The sequence below is a fragment of the Haemorhous mexicanus genome, chromosome 3 (assembly GCF_027477595.1).
Source record: "Haemorhous mexicanus isolate bHaeMex1 chromosome 3, bHaeMex1.pri, whole genome shotgun sequence".
NCBI classification, from domain to species: domain Eukaryota; kingdom Metazoa; phylum Chordata; class Aves; order Passeriformes; family Fringillidae; genus Haemorhous; species Haemorhous mexicanus.
This window is the reverse complement of record NC_082343.1, coordinates 81,108,050-81,128,172: the sequence shown is the minus strand read 5'-3', so window position 1 is coordinate 81,128,172 and position 20,123 is coordinate 81,108,050. Positions and strand designations below refer to the sequence as shown.

Sequence of the window (20,123 nt, the reverse complement as noted above, 5' to 3'; positions counted from 1 at the left end):
TCCAAATGAATGCCAGAAGAAAGAATTTGGACAAGTGTCAGGCTTTGCTCCTGCCCTCCACCCGGTTCACAGAGTCCTCAGTGTTGAAGTCACAACCCCATGCTACATCAGGTGAGGAACTCAAACCCCAGGTCACTACATACAGCAAGATGGCAGGAGTGGCTGAGACTGGGATAAGAGGCTAACGTGATTTCCGTTGCACATCCTGCCCCTCTATCCACAAGGAGAAAGGTATCCCTGAGGATCCACGTTTGAGTTTCCCTTCCCCTGTGTCTCTAAGGTTACCTCATGGCCACAGCTCAGCAAATTCCATAAGTCTTACACAGAAAGTCCTTAACCTAGATGGATGCAGTGAACACACCATGCTAAACAGGCACCAAATTCCATATAAGTGCTTCATCTTTGATTTTGGTATTTATGTGCTTTTTTCCGCAATGCAGCTATAGTAAAAAGAATAATGCCTGGGCCTCTGCACACAGCTGATAACCAGCATGGGCCAGAATAAACTGAGAATATTTATTCTTTTCCTCCATGAGATATGGCTGAAGTGTACCCACCAGCAAAGCATGATCCATTTGCTTCTCCAGAGCAGTACCTGACACATGAATAATTCAGCACACACACACAGATATACGTCCATGCACATCTTCACTTACTGAGCCGGAGCAGAACATATGTGACAACTGTCTTAGCTTTAATGATTTTGAGAGAAGAATAAAGAATAAGCTCAGCCTGATATTCTACCCTGTGTTTAATGTTAATATTGACAATTCAAGACACCCACAGCTGACATCTGTATTCCCAACGAAAGCCCATTATTAGTTCTCCCAACTTCTGAAGACCACGCAGTCTAATATTTTTAGTTTTATATTAATGATCTGGCACATATTTCTTCTGACCATGGTTTTATAGACCTGCTTTTTTTGTACACATAGCTTTATATACAAATAATCTAAAAGGCTGTTTGAGTTGCCAAGTAAGATTATTACTATATTCAATGTCTAAAAGGCTTTTTTCATTTCCTATGCAGTTTTCTTTTTGAAGCAGAATTAAAAGTAAAGTATTAGGGAAATGAAAAATTTTATAGAATTATATACCTTAGGTTCTTTATTTCTAAAACACAAAAGGCATGACAATCAATCAAATCTAAAAATTAATTTTAAAATTTTGGCAGTTACCTAACTTTAAAATGTTGGGGGTCTTCTAACTTTTTTCACTCAAACATTCAAAACATGTATGACAATGGCAAAGAATTGTCATACATGTTTTGAATGTTTGAATTGTTCAGCAGTTCCAAAAGGTTTCTAAAGTTTGTCTTAGCATAAACGAGGTACAGCGTGGGAAATACTGTTTCAATTGTAATAATACAACCAGTGTGCTCCAGGAACATGATTACAATTTAGATGTTGCTGTTTTTTACAATGGAATACTGCTCTGATTTACCACAGAACAAAAACGGTTTGAAGAATCAGACCTATTAAAAATATTGCTTGAGACATATATCAAATTACTGGTATTTCCCTAAAAAATAATGACTGAAAATAAATTTTAAAATGTACAAAGGAAAGAAGTTAGTAGCCAAAGGATGACACCAAGGTCTAACAGAACATACAAATATAGCTCCATGAGGTTTTTTTATTAGTAAACATAACTTGAACAAAACAGCAGGACTGTCAAAACTGTGACTAAACAGATATGACCAAAACAGAAAAAGTAGATTGTACTCCAGACATTGGTCTCTCTCTTACTCTTCTTAGATTGCTCAAAACTTCAAACAAATTCACAATAAAACCCATAAAACTCTGTAATTGCAACTGGATGATAAATTTGCACCACCAGTATAAAGGTAGCATATACAGCAGAATATTTACAATCAGTTGAAGTGACTGAATTATGATTCTCATCACCAATACTGGGCAATAAAGAGGCAGAATTATGGAAACAAGCATCTAGCACAGATGAACACCTAAGCCCTCCCTTTTGAAAACAAAGCTCCAGTTAGGCACTGAAAGATTAGTAGTTGCTATTTTCAGAGAACAGACAACTCAGTCAAATTCATTGATTGCATGTACAGTGACTTCATTTAGAAATCCTTCTGAGCCCTCAAAATCAGAACTCAATAAGGGGATTTTACTGGGACGTAAATTATTAAAACAAAAAGGAATCCTGTTCTGTCTAGACTGGTTGCCTCCCCTCAGGTAATTTGAGTAGATGAACTTCCCACTTCAATTACAGAAGGAAAAAATCATAGTTCTAAAAAACCCTAATTATAAAATAGATGAGTCATTATCACCATGGGATATTTATACACAAAAAGACTGCATATGGGAATATAAGTTTTAATAATTTATTTTACACTGAATTTAGGCTATCTTCAAAGTCAAACACAGGATTTTACTGCTTCTGTTTTTTCTAATTATTTTTCCTAGTGCTTGTGTTGCATGTAGTATGGAGGTATTCTTCCCTCCATACTTAATTGGACCACCTAGTATGTGTTGCAGTCAATATTTTCTCTTTCTGCTTCTACTCTCCTCACACTTTCTGCTTTCTATCAGCCATTCACAATGACTCTTCATAGGAATAGCTATTGCTGGGTTTTCATACGGTTGTCTTTATGAGAAAGAATTATCACTGCAGTGAATTAAAGAACCGTGGGAAAATTCCTTCATCTTAAAAACATTATTCAAGCCATTTCATACTTGAAAAGATTGTGGCACTAGTGTTTTTAGAATATAAATCACTTTATGGTATTTAAAATAAGACTGTCTAGTACAGTTAGTATGAAGCCTTGTAAAAACTAGAAACAAGGGGAGAAATAGTAACAATCAGTACTTATTCACAACTACTATCTTAGAAAAGGAACCACCTACGTTGCCTAAACCATGATAGAACTAAAAATTAAGTATCAGCTTGTAACACCTGAAGACTTGCAAGTATCTATCATTTCAGTACACAATCTGTCTTTAGATCTAGTTCTTTGTGTACATGGTTAGCTTATGAGTAAGAAACACTGAAAATGTAATACTCATTTCAAGAGAAAGTGGTATTCTTCATACTTATGTTAAATAAGAGAAATATTCTAAAAAGGATGAAAATACAGTATTCACATTCTCTCCTAGACCACAGCAGTCACTCAGGATATTAAAACTTGTTAGAGTCATAGAATGGTGTGGGTTTGAAGGGACTTAAGAGATCATCCAGTTCCATCCCCTGCCATGGGCTGGGACACTTTTCACTAGACCAGGTGGCTCAAAGCCCCATCTAGCCTGGCCTTGAACACTTCTAGGGATGGGGTATCCACAACTTCTCTGGGCAACCTGCTCCAGTGCCTCACGAAGCTCACAGTGAAAAATTTCTTCCTACTATCTCATCTAAACCTGCCCACTTCCAGTTTAAATCCATTCCCCATAGTTCTATCACTACAGGCCCCTGTGGAAAGTCCCTCTCCAGATCTGTTCTAGGCTCCCTTCAGGTACTGGAAGGCTGCAATAATGTGCCCCCTAAGCCTTCTCTCTTTCAGACTGAATAATCCCAATCCTCTCCTAATTAGGCATGAAAAAGAAAATACTACTGAGGTCCTGCTTTCAACCTTAATAAAACCAATCCTGAAATATACAGTTATTATATTTGCTACATCCTTCTGATTAACTTTGAATATTTCTTTTTCTTTAGTTATTTTCCCCAAGAAACAGGAAAAAGATGAAAGAAACAGGGAGAAAGCTGAAAAAAATTAAATATTGTTGCTAGATTAATTGCAAAAAAGGAGTAATTAAACTAAGTTAGGGAAATAAGACATTAAAACATTGGAACACTCTCACTGCTTCCATATGACATTTCCCCAATACTCTATTTTGCCTATAGATTTTTGTTTTGAAATATGTTGGACAAGAAAAGCCCTGTTTAAGACTTCATTGCCAGTAATTAGAAAACTGGACATGATAAGGCAACTGGAAAACCTGCCTCACTGTAAAGTTTTTACAGCTTCCACTTCAGCTGTGATTACTGCCACATTTTTGAGAGAGCTGAATATTTGCTTGAGACAGAAGCTGGATTTAAGTCCACTTGGCAGTACCTATGGGAATGACTGTCACAAACTGCGAGCTGAAGGACACAGTTTTTCTATTTAATCATAAGTTTCTGTAGTGTAAGAAGAAAAAAAGATACTGCAGATAAAAAGTGGGGGGTTTTAAATGTTCAAATCATGAGAAGCAGAAAATTGTTTAACAAAGATACTGAGAAAAGCTCTTTAAGGAATACTCCTAAGAACAAAAAAATTGGTTTTGGACTTTATTCTCCAAATTGTATTTCAGGTTTAAAATATCTCAGTATTTTCATTTACAGCCCAACTTAAACTTTCAGGTGTGACTTGGTATTTTTTTACAGCAATTTTCACAGTTTGCTGAAAAAGTATCACATCAGGGTAAGCAAGTAAGAGTACAGAAAACAAAGACAAAAACACCTTAAAAACATCAAGGATTCAGTATCATGGTAACTTCTAAAGCTACTCTTGGAGAACTACTTGTCCTGTATCCCTCTCCCAGGAGCAACACTATCTCTTCCCCTGACAATTAGTGATAATCTACCATTCAAAAAGTTTCTGGTGAGACATGCTTCATGTTGAGGTATAAGAACACTTATATTTTGAGGATAAAACAGGCATGATAGAATTTAACTAACTGCCTTTCACTTTTATATAATACTTTATTAAGCCTTATTTTGGAAAATATGGAAAACAAACCACCTTCACTATAATCCATAGTGCCCCCTGTGTTGGGAAAAGGAGGCTAAAAGTAATAGATGGAAAGGAAAGTAAGAAAGAAATTGTTGGGGTTTTTTTCACACAATCTAACCAGCAAGTAAAACAGTCAAGCTTCAAGCTAATTACAACACTAGAGAATGGACCTCAACAACAAGTAGCTTGTTAGATAAAAAAATAAGAGCATGAAAACAGCAAATACATCCTGGTCAGCATGTACTAATTATCACTCTTCAACAACAATCTAAATTTTGCATGCATCATAGCAAAGGAGAATTTTTTTTTAAAGTGATGCAAAAATTAGGAGAAATGCTACTTTTCAGTTGCTGTGCACCTTACTGAAATACAAGGAGTAAAAATGAAGCAAGCACAAGGTAGCTGTCTGAAAGTTTACCAAAGAAATAAGAAGATTTTCAAATTGTGGTGTTTTTAATGATAGATAAAAGGTGATTAACAGGCAAGGGGAATAAGGCAAGAAAGACTTTAAAATGACTAGTAGCTATGATACATCAATCCTGCTTCACAGACCCAATAGCTTCTGCAGCATCACTCCCTTACTCTGTTGATTCTCCACCCTATAAGCCACTATTTTTTGCTCTTCTTATACTGTAATGCTGCCCTTTTGTAATTTCAGGATACTCAAATGCATTATCTGACCAGGCTGCCCTTGCTCTCAATAAACAGCACCGTAAAAACTGGAGGAGGAAGAAAAAAGTAAACTTAATGCACCTCTCCCAGACTGAACAGCAGAAAGCAAAGCAAGACAGAACTGAGTGGATGGTCTATATTTCATTTACTGGGCAGCCCTGAGCCATGAAGGAATTAGGTGATACATATTGAGAACACAACACACAGCACGAGCACCAGTACAAGCATTTGGGGGTTTGTTAGATAAGTCTTCACAAGAAATAATCTAAAGGGTGCAAGAACAAACATACCCACAGCGCAATTACTTTCCAGGGTACTATTGGTACTGTTAGAAACAAAAGCATTTTAAATGTTTAAATGTTTTAAAATGTAAATGTTAAAGTATTTTCAGGTGATACCATTTGAAAATAATTCAGAATCAAAATTAAGGGTGACTGGCAGCCAGGTGCACTTGTCACAGAAGAGATGCAATTAAACACTTGCATCTCTAAATTGTGCCCTCTTTCACAGTACAAGTTTAAGATAAGGTTAATAGGCTAATAAGTGAGAGATAGCATGGACTGTGAGCCTTACATTGCTTTAAAATGAGGTTTGTAACAGAAAAATCAGACATGGTAATGTTTTACAGGGATTTAAAACAAATATTTTTCATGCATTAATTCAATGAGCACATTGGCTGTGGGCAGGATTTATGACCAGCATATCTGTTTACCATGACAAATTTTAACAATAGCAACAGCATTGCTACACATAATGACAACCAAAGAAATCTCGATCTTCACTTAATTCAATGCACAAAGAATTAGAAAATTTAATCAAAATTCTATCTCCTTTCTAAGCATTTAAATAATTATTCTTTTTCAAGCATTCAGTCTATTCTTACCATTGCAATCTGGTCTCACAAAAACTTGGCTAGAGTTTAAGAATTTAAAGGCCAGGGTTAGAAAGGAAAAGGAAAGTTGTACTCATTTTCAGCATCTTTGCTAAGAATGCATTAATTAGATCCTACATCATGCCAGTGTTACTGTTTGTTACTTAACTAAGGAAAAAAATAGTTGCTTAAGTTTAGTGTCCATACATTTACAAGTAGCTACTGAATATTATCTAAGAAAAAGCTTCTAAAAACAAGGTTTTTCAGGAAGAGCTGTCTCCAAGATAACAGGAGAATGAAGACACATTCTTTTGTAGACTGTTTCAGATGAAAAGGGATTTGCATTTGCCTTCATTTGCTTCTGGGGCTATTAATTTTTCTACTGTCAGCTTCCTCTGTTATATTAGAATTATCCACCAAATTATCTACCAAATTTGAAATTGTAGCTATATAGCTGCAGTTACTATAATGATGGACTCAACCACATACAGACACAAATCAAGAAGCTGAAAAGCAACATGCACTGCAGGGATTTAGCTCTGTACTCATTAAGACTAAACACCATAAGGAGGGTTGGGTCCTATTAGCCTTTTATATTCAGAGGAATATGAAAAATCCAGATTTCTTGTGTGTGGACCTCCCAAAGGTCAATGGCACGTTTATTTCACTAGGATACAGCTTTCTTTCTATGAAATTGATTTTAGCAGGTGAGATGAAAGCAGTGAGACAGCAACATCATATTTTGAGGTGCTATTAATAACAATCAACACCATGCTTCAGACTGGTGTTTAAAAACATTTTAAAAATGTTTTTAAATCTGAAGAATCATTTTTCTTGACATGAACATCTCTTGCAACAAAATGGGATGTGTTACAAGCTTTTAGAAACTAGATGTCACAGAAACAGTAACTAAAAGAAATAGTCAAAGGGTTCCATCAGCATCCTTGAAGACAGACTTTTGCAGCAGCTACACACAATAAGCATCAGAATTCAATGCAAAACTTAGCATGGAAAGAGACAACCAAACCAACTGACATGTTTTGCTCAAGAGCTCAAGTATAGGTTTCTCCCAACCATTGAAACTAAATTTTTATGTTCCCTTCCTCTTAAGACTTTCCTGTATAGACATCTATTGCCAAATACACACTGTGTATGTCAATCAGTCTTAGTTCCTTTTGTTTCTTTCTAGAATGCTGCTAGAGCTTATTCCTGACATACTACAGCAAAATCAAAAAGTAAATAACAATAAGCCTCACCAATAACAACATGGATTAAAATCTGTAACAGGTAGGTGCTTATCCACTCACTTTCTCTGCATTATGAATGCAATATTTCAGAAGGAATATTCTGACAAAGCCAGAAAACTCTGCAATGCTTAGCTAGCAAAACAGGTCAAGCATTTGAGAACAAGCTCAGCTAAAAATATCTTAGTTCACGAGACCTGATTAAAAGATGAGGTTTGCCTGAGCAAAGGTGTTTATCAATGGGGTTTGAATGCGCATTTCCCCAGCTGCAAAGCTGCATCTCCCAGAGCAGAGTAAGCTGAGTCCCATGGAGGGTGAGACAGGGGACATCCTGCAAATCCTGTAACTCATGATGGACAGCAATACAGTAACTCCATCATTCACCTTCACGACTTAACTGCTTTCCAGATCAAAACAAAGTGCCAAATTCCAGAGCAATCTCTATTTTGGGGAATTTTTGGAGTGGGGGTTGTTTGTTTGGATGGTAGGGAGGAATGTTCTGGTTTTGAACAGGACCGGTACCTTGTGTAATTATTTTATTTGAAGATCTGCTAAAAAAATGAACAAAAACCTAACTTACGCAACTTAAATAGGAACTTACTCTTTCTTGCCATTTACAAGTTATATTACATTTACCTCTCTTGGTGATAAAATTCTGTTGATCACTTCTTGCCAAGCCAAAAAACCTTGGGTGCCCATTTTTATAATTAAGCTTCTAAAATTAACCAAAAAACAGCTGTGCTTTTTAATCTTTATAGTAGGGCCACTGTTAATGACTTCTTGCAGCTAAAGCTTGGCTTGTACTCATACTGATAACATTATCTTAATTTGTCCTTGACTTTAAAAAAGTATTACATGGTAACCAGCTCCTCCTCTCATTCACACAGCACTTAAAAGACAAACAAAACCAAACACTGCCCAAAAGAAGACTTTTCCTAAACACTGACAATCCTCTGGAAACCTACTAATCATTTTTCCTGTTTGCCAAGAGGGATTCATCACGTTAAGTCCAGACACTTCACTACAAATGAGGGATCCTTCCCTTCCACCACAAAACAAAGCTTAACCAAAATAATTACGAGCTTTGAAAAGTGATATTTTGTACATTTATATGCACATCCCAAACTGAATGACTGTACACTTCTAATATTACATGTTTACTTCAAAGGAAATAAAACAGCAGTGAATGGCAGGTTAGACTCAAAAGGAGAGCAGAGAGAAGGCAAGACATGAAGGTTAATAAAAATGGAACCACAGGTGGAGCAGCAGTTAAGAAAATGTAAAGAAAAAATGAGAACCATGAGTGGTTATAGAAGACTGTGTTTTTTAGAAGAGTGCATGGAAATCTTGCTTAGGGAAAAGTTTTCATGGTAGGAGGGATTCAGGAAACTAACACCTACTTTTCAGAAAAGGCTAGAGAAAGGACATCCAGATACAGAATTAAAATGTGTTAACAAAAAGCTTCTAGTCCTAATCTAACACATCTTCCCCACAAACAACTCCTTTTAAAAGCAGCTGTCCTAAGTCACAGTATGACTATGCTTCCAAGAATACCTAAGTAATTTCTGGTGACTGGTACCATGCCTACACTTGCAATTCCCACTTACACTGAGTGACTGAGCTGAGTAGTACCTTACTCAAGACTGGAAGAGTCAACTGTAGTGTTAGAAAGGCTGAAATGTCCTGTGGTTTACTAATACTGCTTTTGTCCCGTTAGGCGCACTGAAACAATAATTTTGTTTTTTCCAGAAGCATTAACAGACACTAGTGTTTTCTCCATGGGCTATTTTGACTGCATTTAACACATTGTTGTGGTTTAACTACAGTAGGTGCTAAGCCTTCCGCAGCCACTAACTACCCTGGAATAACATGGGGGAAAAGAATCAAAAGGGTCTAAGTGAGAAAACACAGGGTATGAGATAAAGAGAGTTTCAAAGCTATAGCAAAAGCTGCACATGCAGAAAAAGCAAACCAATGAAGCCATTCATCACTTCCAATGAGCAGGCAGGTGTTCAGCCATCCTCAGGGCAGCAGGGCTCCATCACACATATGGGAAGACAAACTCCACCACTACAAACATCCTTCTTCCCCCCGCTTTATATGCACAGTACAACATCACATGCCCAGGAATGTCCCTTTGGTCACTTGGAGTCAGCTGTCCCGGCTGTGTTCCCTTCCCTACTCCTTGTGCACACCAAGCTTCTCACTGGTGCAGTAGGGTGAAATAGAAAAGGGCTTGAAGCTGCGCAAGTGCTGCTCAGCAATAACAGAGAACATCCCTGTGTTATCAGCACTATTCCATGCTGATTTGCAAATCCAAAACACAATACCATATGGGCTACTATGAAGAAAACAACAACAAAAAACGTCTGTAAATGACATCAGCAAGAGCCCCTTGGAGATATTCAAACCTTTACTGTATATGAAAGCTGATTTTATAGAAAACAATTTTCTTATTTCCAGTACTGTTTAACAGCTCTTGTGATCCCAATGATTTTATTCCTACACTATATTCTTCGTTTCCACAACTTCTGCAAAATATTTCCTCATTATACATTTTCCCTACAGCCTGTGCCACCAGGGGACCCTGCTGTTGAGGACTTAGCAGAGGACCAGTTGCCTGGTTTCAAACAAAAATTTGAGAAGGAGTTGACAGAGCAGCATAACAAGTACTGTGAAGCTCTGGTAACAGATAAACCAGGCTGACTCCTCCATCCCCTCTTGATTTCACTGCATAAATAGTTCAAACGTGCTGTAGAAATGGGAAATTTTCCAAGTGTCTAGCAGACTTTTTCAAATGGCCATTTTTTCTTGAGCAAGTGGAAATAAATCAACGTGTATTGTAAGGCTGCTTTCAATCTAAATTCTGATACATCGCTTGTTATCAAGATGCAAAATACTCAAATGATTTCGGTGTTTATATTTACTCTGAAGCTCTTACTTATATAAAAATATTAAAATTTATGTAAGAATAACTAGTGATAAGCAATAAAACTGAAAGTACTTACATTAAACTTAATAATGTCATATATCAAGTACCGAGGGACAACCTGTCCATTAACCTTGTCGATGATCATTTCCTTAAAAGAAAAGAGAAAGCATTGGCATTTTTTTCATAAATACAGAAGAAGAATGTTGACAGTTATACTTAGTGCATATACCTGCAAGCATGATGCAAACACCAGCCACGTCTTTATTACAAAAAAAAAATTTTACAACAGGTCAAGATTATAAAAAATTATTGTGGTCTTAAAAGTCTCTCATTAAGCATTCAACAAAACAAACACCAGGAGGCTGTGCTAGGGCTTCCTATTCAGATTTGCAACATTTATACATTAGTTTCCCCACAGCTTTCAAAATCTTGAGTGAATAATGAGTTTTAGAAACCTCAGTAAGAACTGTGATCCTAAGCCAACCAAGCACTACTGGAAATCTTGCCCACAGTCAGAAGCACAACAGTGAGGAAGTGAAAAAAACCAGCATTCACATTCATTGTCTATGCTCAGGTTGGATCTTTTCATTTTAAAAGTGTCCTAGGCAGCACTGGGAGCTGCAATTTGCTTGAACGTTGTTGCACTGTGACTAAACAGGACGGCTCTTTCAGACAGAAGTATCACAGACACTCTCTGCACCACATGAAGTCAGCTAACACTCAATATGTACCAACAAATCCGATTGAAAACAGGCCAGGTAAGGAAAAAACGTTATTGATCAACATCCAAACACAAGTGTGTTTCCTGAACTTAATGACACATGCAAAAATACATACACCTTACATGGTGGTGTTACCTCTGTAACTCAGGCTTCCTATGACAGGAGTTAGACATAGTATATAGAGTTTGATGAATCAGCAATGAAGACTGAAAATTATAACAACCAACCACTGGTAGATCTTTTCCAGCAACAACTCTGAAATAATCACTTCTCCAAATGCAATCCATCTTCTCCCTACCTCCCTTCCCTACCTGATTCTTGGCTAATAAGTTGCATCAGCTACAGATTTTTTTTTTTAATTTAAAAAAAACTTGAAAGTTAAAGTTCCAAGTTCACACAAACAAGATAAAACAACTGAAAAACATGAAAACAGTTCAATATGACATGATGAAAACAAAATCAGGAGTTCAAGAATTATTCCAAAAAAAGAACAATACATCAACTCTATTTTTGTTTAGTGTCTTGCTATTTTTATCTCTTACAACCTTTTAATTTCTCTCAGAATCAATAGATTCCACAAAATAAACCCAAAAAGGTCTGATTGACTCATGTAAGATTAATTTTCAGTCCGTACAACAATAACAAGATTCTTGAGTTATACCTAGCATCTAATCACAATTTGCTTTGAAAAATAAGCAAGCAGTTCAGTTGTAAAAACATAGATTTGGTTTAAAGCAAACATAAAGCTTGAAGCATTAAAAACTAAACTAGAAGACATGAATATGTTGTTCCCAAAAACCACTGGGAAATCTTAGTTACCTACTTAGTATTTTGGAATTTCATTCTCTGTGAACAAAAGACTGAGATGGAGACTGGGACTTCAAGCCATGTGCAGCATTCACAGGTGTTGCGAATGACTCCCTCAACTGACCTTACACATCATTCCACATAATTTCTTTTTTAAAATTAAAAATTAAAAAAACATTAATCCAATTAGTGAAAACTATTTCTTTGTAATATTGCAATATCTTCCCTCTAAAAATTTAGTCAGAGGGACTGTCAAATAGCATGTGCAAAAAAGGTCTACATAAAAGTGATGTAACAAAATGCTATTCTGCTTGTGTCCAATATTTAGGTAGGACACTGGTGAGCTCTCAAAGGAACAGCAGACACAATGCTTCAATGCCTTCTTTGACAACAAATGTTATAACTAACTACAAGAACAGATGGGTACAACTCAAGAGACAGAAGGCATGATATGCAAACTTGGAAGAAGGTGTAAAGATATAATGCAAAGGGAAAAAAAAAAAACCCAGGATAAAAAAACCCCACCTGAAATTCCTGATAGTAATCAGGTGAAACAAATAACAAAGTAACAGTGAAACAAAAGAATGACGTTGTTTTTCATTCTCAGCTCAACTGGCAGGTGAAGCAACTTTTTTGGAACACGTTTAATTGAGCACATACTTAGGGTTTAAGGCCTCCCTTTCTCCGTATGCATATTCAGAACTTCGGCTTTGATGCAAAGCTAGCATTTGTATGCAAAACCCTGAAAACATTTCAATGCCTGATATTACAAGATTTTATGCCTAATTTTAAAAATCTGAATCTCTGCATATTCAGTTTAAGAAGGATTAAAAAATACAACAAAGAGGACCAAGAACTGTTTTTAAACATCCTTTGAAGTGTTTATTTTCAACTTTTTCTCTACTTCAGACACGTAAACATTTTTATTCTATTACTGATCAAACAAGCCTTTTTCCTCATTTCCTCCCTTCTTTTATTCTTCCCCTGCCTCCTGTTCTCTTTGACAGCCTGACTGAAATCCCAGCTACCAGAGCAAAAAACAATAGCACAATATGCCTTAGAAGATGAGATGACAAATTCCTGCACTGCTCATCTCCATCATGACAACAACATTCACTGCTCCATTAGTTACGCCAATACAACTGTCATAAGGCAAAAGCTGTAAAGTGAGCATAGGAATGGTTCAGATTAGAAATGCTCTAACACATCATTATTTTACAGTCTGATTTCAGAATCTTCCCTGAAATTATCAGAATTGAAAAATACACCAGGGAATAGATCCCAGAGACAACTTCAGAGAAGATGGGAAAATGTAGTATTTGAGAAATGACCACAATTAAACTCACTCGTTCTGACCTGAGTAATAACCTGCTAAGAATATATTTAAGCCAATTTTCAGATAACTAAAAACTTAAACCCAAATCCACTCACATGACATGTTAATATAACATTATCCATAAGGCACACCTGCATCCATGCAGCTCCTTCTACAGTCTCCATGCAGATTTACAGCCAGCATTGTGTGTTTCAAAGCTACCACTGCTATTGGCACTTGTCCATTAGCTGCTGGTTACCCACTCAACCCACGGGCCTGAAGAACACAGACCAGTGTTCAATTAATGCAATATAACCTGGCAACACTGTGCTGGTGTTATTCTCCTCAATCCTGTGGTGCTGCAAAGCACAGCTGTACAGTATATTAGACCTGCAACAGTGCTAAGAGCTTTTTGCTGGACAAGTACCATAGGAACAATGCTAGACTGAGAGCTCATGGGCTTCTTCCTTGAATCACATCTCTAGAGAGTAACTTAGACTTAAAATAATCCAAAATTCAATCAAAAAGCAAAAGACCCAATTTTACCAGCCACTTGCAGAATGTATTTTTTTGTTGACAAAGACTATGGAATCAGATCTAATAATCTATCTGTTTGTTTTTCCTTTTTCTCCTGTGCCTTTTCTTAATCCTTTATCCATTTACCTTTAACGCAATTCTAGTCACTGCTGTATTTCGGGAATTAAAACAGTTTTTGTTTCTTGCCTTTTTCTTAAGTCTATTTTGCATAAATCTATTTTGCACCAGCTTTCACAAACTCAAAAAATTTTAAGTTCTGCAATTTCTGAGACAGCTTACAAATAGATAAGGTCTCTCCTGACAGAAAAACACAAATGCATCTTTATCTCGCTCTCCGTTTATGGAGTTCTTGGCCCTCTTAAGTCTTAAAGTGTAAACAGTATTTTATATAAAAATAAAATAGTTTAAAAAATTGTATTAAAACTAAGTAAAAGTTACTTCAAGCTTATGGATGACTCTGCATTTTCTACTCAACTGTTCCAAAGCTAAGCAGAATGCCAAGAAAGCTCCTGAAAATAGCTATTTAGCTTTTTTGCATGACAGCCAAAACATTTGAACAAAACTCAGTGCATTCCCTCAGATAGCACTATGGATGCAAAACACTTGGCTTCTAAAGGAATAAGTCATACTAGTCACCTGTAGGTGAAATTTAAATTAGTTTTAATGAGCTTTGCAGAAAACTTTCTTCCATGAGAGGAGAACAATTGCAACTGAAAAGCTCGGGAGGAGCTCAGAGATGAGCATGGAGTGTTGCAGATCTGTCATCACCCAAGACATCACTGATCACATAAGAACTGTTTACAAGTAATTTCAGCCCAAACTGAACCACAAATGAAATTCTCAAAGACAACCACATGAAAGGCTCACACCAGAGGCCTTAAAGCAAGTTAAGAGATCCCTGAATGCATGGAAATTGCCTTTATGAAAGTTTCATGTATACTGTCATTTTAAATAATGTTAGGGGGATATTAATCTTTTGTATTCTTAAAACCAGTTGTTGTTTGCTACATGGCACTGATATTTTTGTTTTCTCTTTCCTTTTTTCTCATATTTTTAAGAATACTCTAAAGCAATACCAGTTGGACCACTTCAATCTATACTTTCATTCCCTGATAGAGAGAAAGCAACTTCAAGGACAGGAAGTATGAACTACTTCAGCCTGTAACTAAAGAATTAATTTCAACAGCTCTTCAAGCACTAATTAGCAAAATATGTTAAGAGAAAAAGCCAACTTCTTCCCATGGATTTAAAAAATAAAATCAATCATGCATATATCTAGAGTAAAGGATCATTCATGGAAATTTTCATTTGGCATCAACATTAGACAAATATTCAATTACAAAGTTCAGTTCTTCTGATGCTTCAAATAATAGGCAAGTCTTATCCTCAAACCTGTTAAAGGAATTTCAATTGAAAAAAAGAAAAATTCCAGCAGCATCTTTTTATTTAACTGACCATACCGAAACAAATTTAGAAATCTGTACTATGAAAAGTATTTATCCATTGAAAGGTTTTAGTTCTATCTCAGGGTACTTCATTCAATCAGTATTTACTATCTGGGGAACACAACACACTAGATCAGAGACCTTCTTCCATGCCCCACAGCTACATTATGCACTTATCTCAATATCCCCATATTCCACCATATACATATCAGCCACCTTCACTAAAACATTTATTTGAAATAAAGATAAAAATTAAACAAACAAATGAAAGAGCAGCTATTTCCCTCAAGAACACCTAAGACTGTACCATATGGACACTAGCAAGTCATTACTTTCTCAAGAGCCTTAGAAGTAGCAGGGGGAAAAAACAGCAATACCAGGCTTTTTATCTCAAAAGCATGGAACCTAATGTGTGTCATCAAGAATAATGTGTATATCATTCAGAAGCTGCCTGGCTGAAGAGGCTCCTACCAGACACGACAGCTTGTGCAACCACTTCTTAGCTGACAGCATGGCATTTCTTGCATAATGCTCTCAATTTTTCAATGAAGCAGAGGTGGTGGAAAATATTCCATTATCTGCTTCTCTGTCCCTGAGACAGTACATCCTTCCTTGCAGTAATTATCCTCGCAGATTCAATTTATACACGCTTCACATGTAAATGTGTGCTCAGTAAGACACATCATTCACAGAAGTGACATTTCAAGTGGAATACTGACAACAAGGGCCTGAGAAAGGGAAGAAAGTTAATAAAGACAATATGGCTGAAAAGTGCAATAGGCTTCAGAGGATCAATATGGAAGCTAGCTCAGGTACAAAAATACTTCATCAAGCAGGAGTTACAGCAATGTAGAGTCTCCAATAGCAGGGAAACATAAAAGGAAACTGCATTGATCTATTAGTGTAAGAGCTAGTGAAATTCTCTCAGTCATGTAAAATTGGACAGTCAAGAAAGAAATTATTTCCTCTTGTGGCTACAGTTGTGAAAAGTTTGCCACCAATAGTCCAGCCCAGCCTCCAAACACACAAATCCATATGTTTTGCAGCTTGTTTTACAACTGGCTCAAAAAGTTCATTAGCAAGTTTACATAATTTAAATTAGCATAGCAACTTAGAAATGTTTTAGCCTTAAACAACCATAACTAAGCCATTTCTAAATCATTCAAAAATTCAGATCAGCTGAAAATAAAGGTGACAGAAACAGACATCAATTCACAAAAGTGTATCAAAACGTCATGAAAATTTTCTTACATTTTAGAAGTATTTCCATAAGCGGTATAAAATTGACCATGTTTACTATTTCAAAATATAAAGCTGTAGTGAGAGATAAGTTCTGCAATAATTTTTTAGATTTTCTTCAAGCCTTTTCTCATATTTAGAGAATGTCATCTCAATACCTTGTTTTATTTCAAAGACAAACAGCTCCCCCCAGAGCAGCCATCAGTCCTATTCTGTAGGTAAGTAATTTCTTACAAAATGCAACTCCCACATTCAGCCAGTGACTGAACTTATATTCCTCCTGAAATCCTATGATTCACCGATCCAGACCTAAAAATTTGCCCTGTTTATGAACAAAAGCAAGCAGCACTGAAATAGTTACAATAATTATACAGTTTGCTCCTTACCCCGTCTAGAAGAGTGTTTGTTAGATGTGTGCGAAGATCTTTACGAAACGGAAATTCCAGGTTGGATACGTGAAAAATGGAGTTGTCTCTATCAATCATATAAACTTCATTCTTGCCATCAATCAGCATCATATACCTACAAAGGCAGTGTTAAGATATTATAATTACAGGTATATCCTCAAAATCTCTATTATTTTGTTTTATATTAAGTGTTAAGTAATCGTGACAGACATTATTTAAAAATATATTTTAAAAGTACTTTTTTACATTTAAAAGTTTACACCTGCAAACTAACCAAAGGGATACTGCAGACTAAATGATGCTATTCTCAGCAATAAAAAATGGGAGAAGGAGGAGGAAGGAGGGGACATTTGGATTTATGGTGTTTTTCTTCCCAAGTCACTGTTGTGCATCATGAAGCCCGGCTTTCCTGGAAATGGCTAAACACATGCCTGCCAATTAGAACTAGCAAAAATTCCTTATTTTTCCTTATATTTATCTCCCCTGATCTTTCTCACTTTCACCCTTCTGATTCTCTCCCCTATCCTGCTACAGGATGTATGAGCTTAGTTGCTACATTAGTTAAACCAGGCCACACCTTAGATACTCCTTTCACATGGACAAAAACTGCAGAATTGGGCTACAATTCTTCAACTGAGTCCATGTAACAGGCCTCTTAAAGCTCACAGAGAATTTTCACAGCCAATCTGTACGGAAACAAAGTTTTTATTAAGCATACCTCTCTGCATGCCATCTTCCTTCAAAACTAGATGATCTGGGTGGTCCCTTCCAACCCAAATCATTCCATGATCCTATGATTTCTATGATTCTGTATCTTACTTCAGAGAGATGCTGAGAGGCAGCAGTGCTGACTTTGAAGACAGAAAAAAATCTCATCTCAGGACAATAAATTACTTTAATGTTAACCCATCTGTCTGGGTCTCATGGTAATGTACCTGTCTAACTTAGAGTGTGAACAAGTTCCCTGCTTGAGAAAGACATTCAACTGATCCAGATATGTCTCATTTTGAAAGGGGTTTTTTTTTGAGGGTTTTTTAGCTGAATGGCTGAAAACTCCTCTATTCTCTCAATTTAATAAACTATTGAAATAAAAATCTGAATGTGGTCCAAACAACAGAATTTATCAAAATTCTAATTACTACCAACATAAGACAGAAAAAAATTGGTCAAGGATGGACTGAAAAACTGAAGTGTTCTATGAGCAGCTAATAATTGAAAATGTACAAGAAGCAAGAGATAAGCAAGGTTTTGGTGAAACTGAATTTATCAATTAATGACAGATTTGAGCTGGTTGGTTGGTTGAAGTTTTTTATTTGCTTGTTTCACTCAAAAAGTTCTTGTGCTTAATGTCAGGTTTAAAGTTTTATCGAGATGACACTACAAGCATTCATAGAGAAATCTTGGGGACTGCTGAACAGCACATTTCTGAATATTATTTCAATGTACCATGGCCATTTATATTTTAAGAAGTTAATTGAGGTATTAGGAGATAAGCACTTACACCAGAATTGAGAACACACCTCTGGGCAACACCACAAAGGCAAAGAAAGAAGAGCGATGATTTCTCAAACACATTCACTAGAGAGACAACAGGAACTGAACTGTCATGCATTGCACTGCCCACTGTGAACACTACTTGCTATTACAGCTGTACATTTATTACTAATTACCTCTATTGTGTGAGCACCCAAAAGCTCCAATTAGTAACCAGGCCCCATTGTTTTGGATTCTGGGCAAGTACACAAGATGACATGGTCCTACATCAGATGGCTCAATCCGAATGTAAAACCAGACAAGTGAATAAAATAACAAAGGCAGGGCAGCAATAAGAGCAATAACATAACTGCTCATTCACCTCTGAAAACTATACATGGAAGCAGAGAATCATATTTGAGCTACAAACATCATCTCTCAAAACTGTCAGTGCAATCTCTACAAACCAAGAAATTCTGACAAATAGAGGGTCATGGCATCCATGCAGATTAATCTCACAAGCAGATAAAATATCCAGTCATAGAAATGGTAAAATCTAAAGTTTCATTAGAAGCTACTTTTCATTCACTTCTGATCCTGAGGCAAGGCCTGTTATTAATTCTAACTGGACAATATTATTAAGACAATAATTCAGGAAACAGGATGAAAATTTCATTTGCAGAGTGACAGTTCTTGGCATTAGACAAACAGGTCTCCAAATCACCTACTAGAGTGTTAATAATTTTAATTTTTAAACTTTAAAAATCAAATAAAGTTTTCTCTTCAGAAATCATTTTTAGCATACCCAAATAAAGGCAACTATATCAAAGGCTCATTTGCCTCCTCCTATATCCTGTATCATGCAGTCTACATCAGATGGGCCCCAAACACAAGCTAAAAGAATTATTTGATTAGGGTTCTATTTTCAGTTAGGTTTGTTTTGGTGGTGGTGGTAGGTTTTTGGTTTTTACACAACTTTGAAGCTGACATGAGCTACACTGAAAATCCCAAGTTAAAAACAGAGGTTTCTCCTTTATGGATGTTTAGCATTTTTCATCATTAAATTTGAAAGTGCATTTCAGGAAGATATAACTTAATGCATAAGATAAGGTCAATTACTTGGTATCCATTAATACATGGTCACTGAGATTAAGGAACAAGAACAGAACTGCATTTACCAATCTTCAAAACCAACACCGTACCCACTGGAACAGGTGGCCTCTGCCCTCTTTTCCATATTATTATGATTCACAAAACTGGATTTGAAAATACTCCCCCAACACAGTACCTCACTACACATGGTGTAGTGCTTGCCAAAACATATTTACCACAAAATTGATTGCCTATGTATTCACAGAAGTTTTGTTTCCAACATCAATTTTGTGATGTGCTTTATTTATGTTTAACTTTCTCTCAGCCAAAATGACAGCAACTATCTCAGCAGTAAGCTTACATATGTTAATTTTGTGCTTTATAGGAGTTTTAAAACCTTAAGAATAATATAAAAATACAACACAGCTTCCTCAAACATTAAGATCCTATCTTCTGAGCTGGAGTTCAACACACAAGTAATTTTCTGAAAAAAAAAAATCTACAAGTAGCAAATGGATTAGAAATATTGTTTCAAAGGAAGCTTAAAAATTCAGCTCCTCTAGGAGCTTTCTTTGCCCTGCAGTATTTCTTTAGACAGGCTGTATCAAAGAAGATTATTCATTTTGACACAGTGC

General features: G+C 36.2%; 1 protein-coding gene across 2 annotated transcripts in view; it reads right to left on the bottom strand.

The window, feature by feature from the left end:
- The window catches only part of RNGTT (RNA guanylyltransferase and 5'-phosphatase), a 170,772-nt gene that overhangs the window by 111,347 nt on the left and 39,302 nt on the right, over positions 1-20,123 (bottom strand). For both annotated transcript variants that reach the window (XM_059842477.1, XM_059842478.1), the window contains exons 9-10: positions 16,903-17,038; positions 10,528-10,599 (exon numbers count right to left, since the gene is read on the bottom strand). In XM_059842477.1, coding sequence (XP_059698460.1) covers positions 10,528-10,599; positions 16,903-17,038 — 208 coding nt within the window. The remainder of the gene's footprint in view (positions 1-10,527; positions 10,600-16,902; positions 17,039-20,123) is intronic.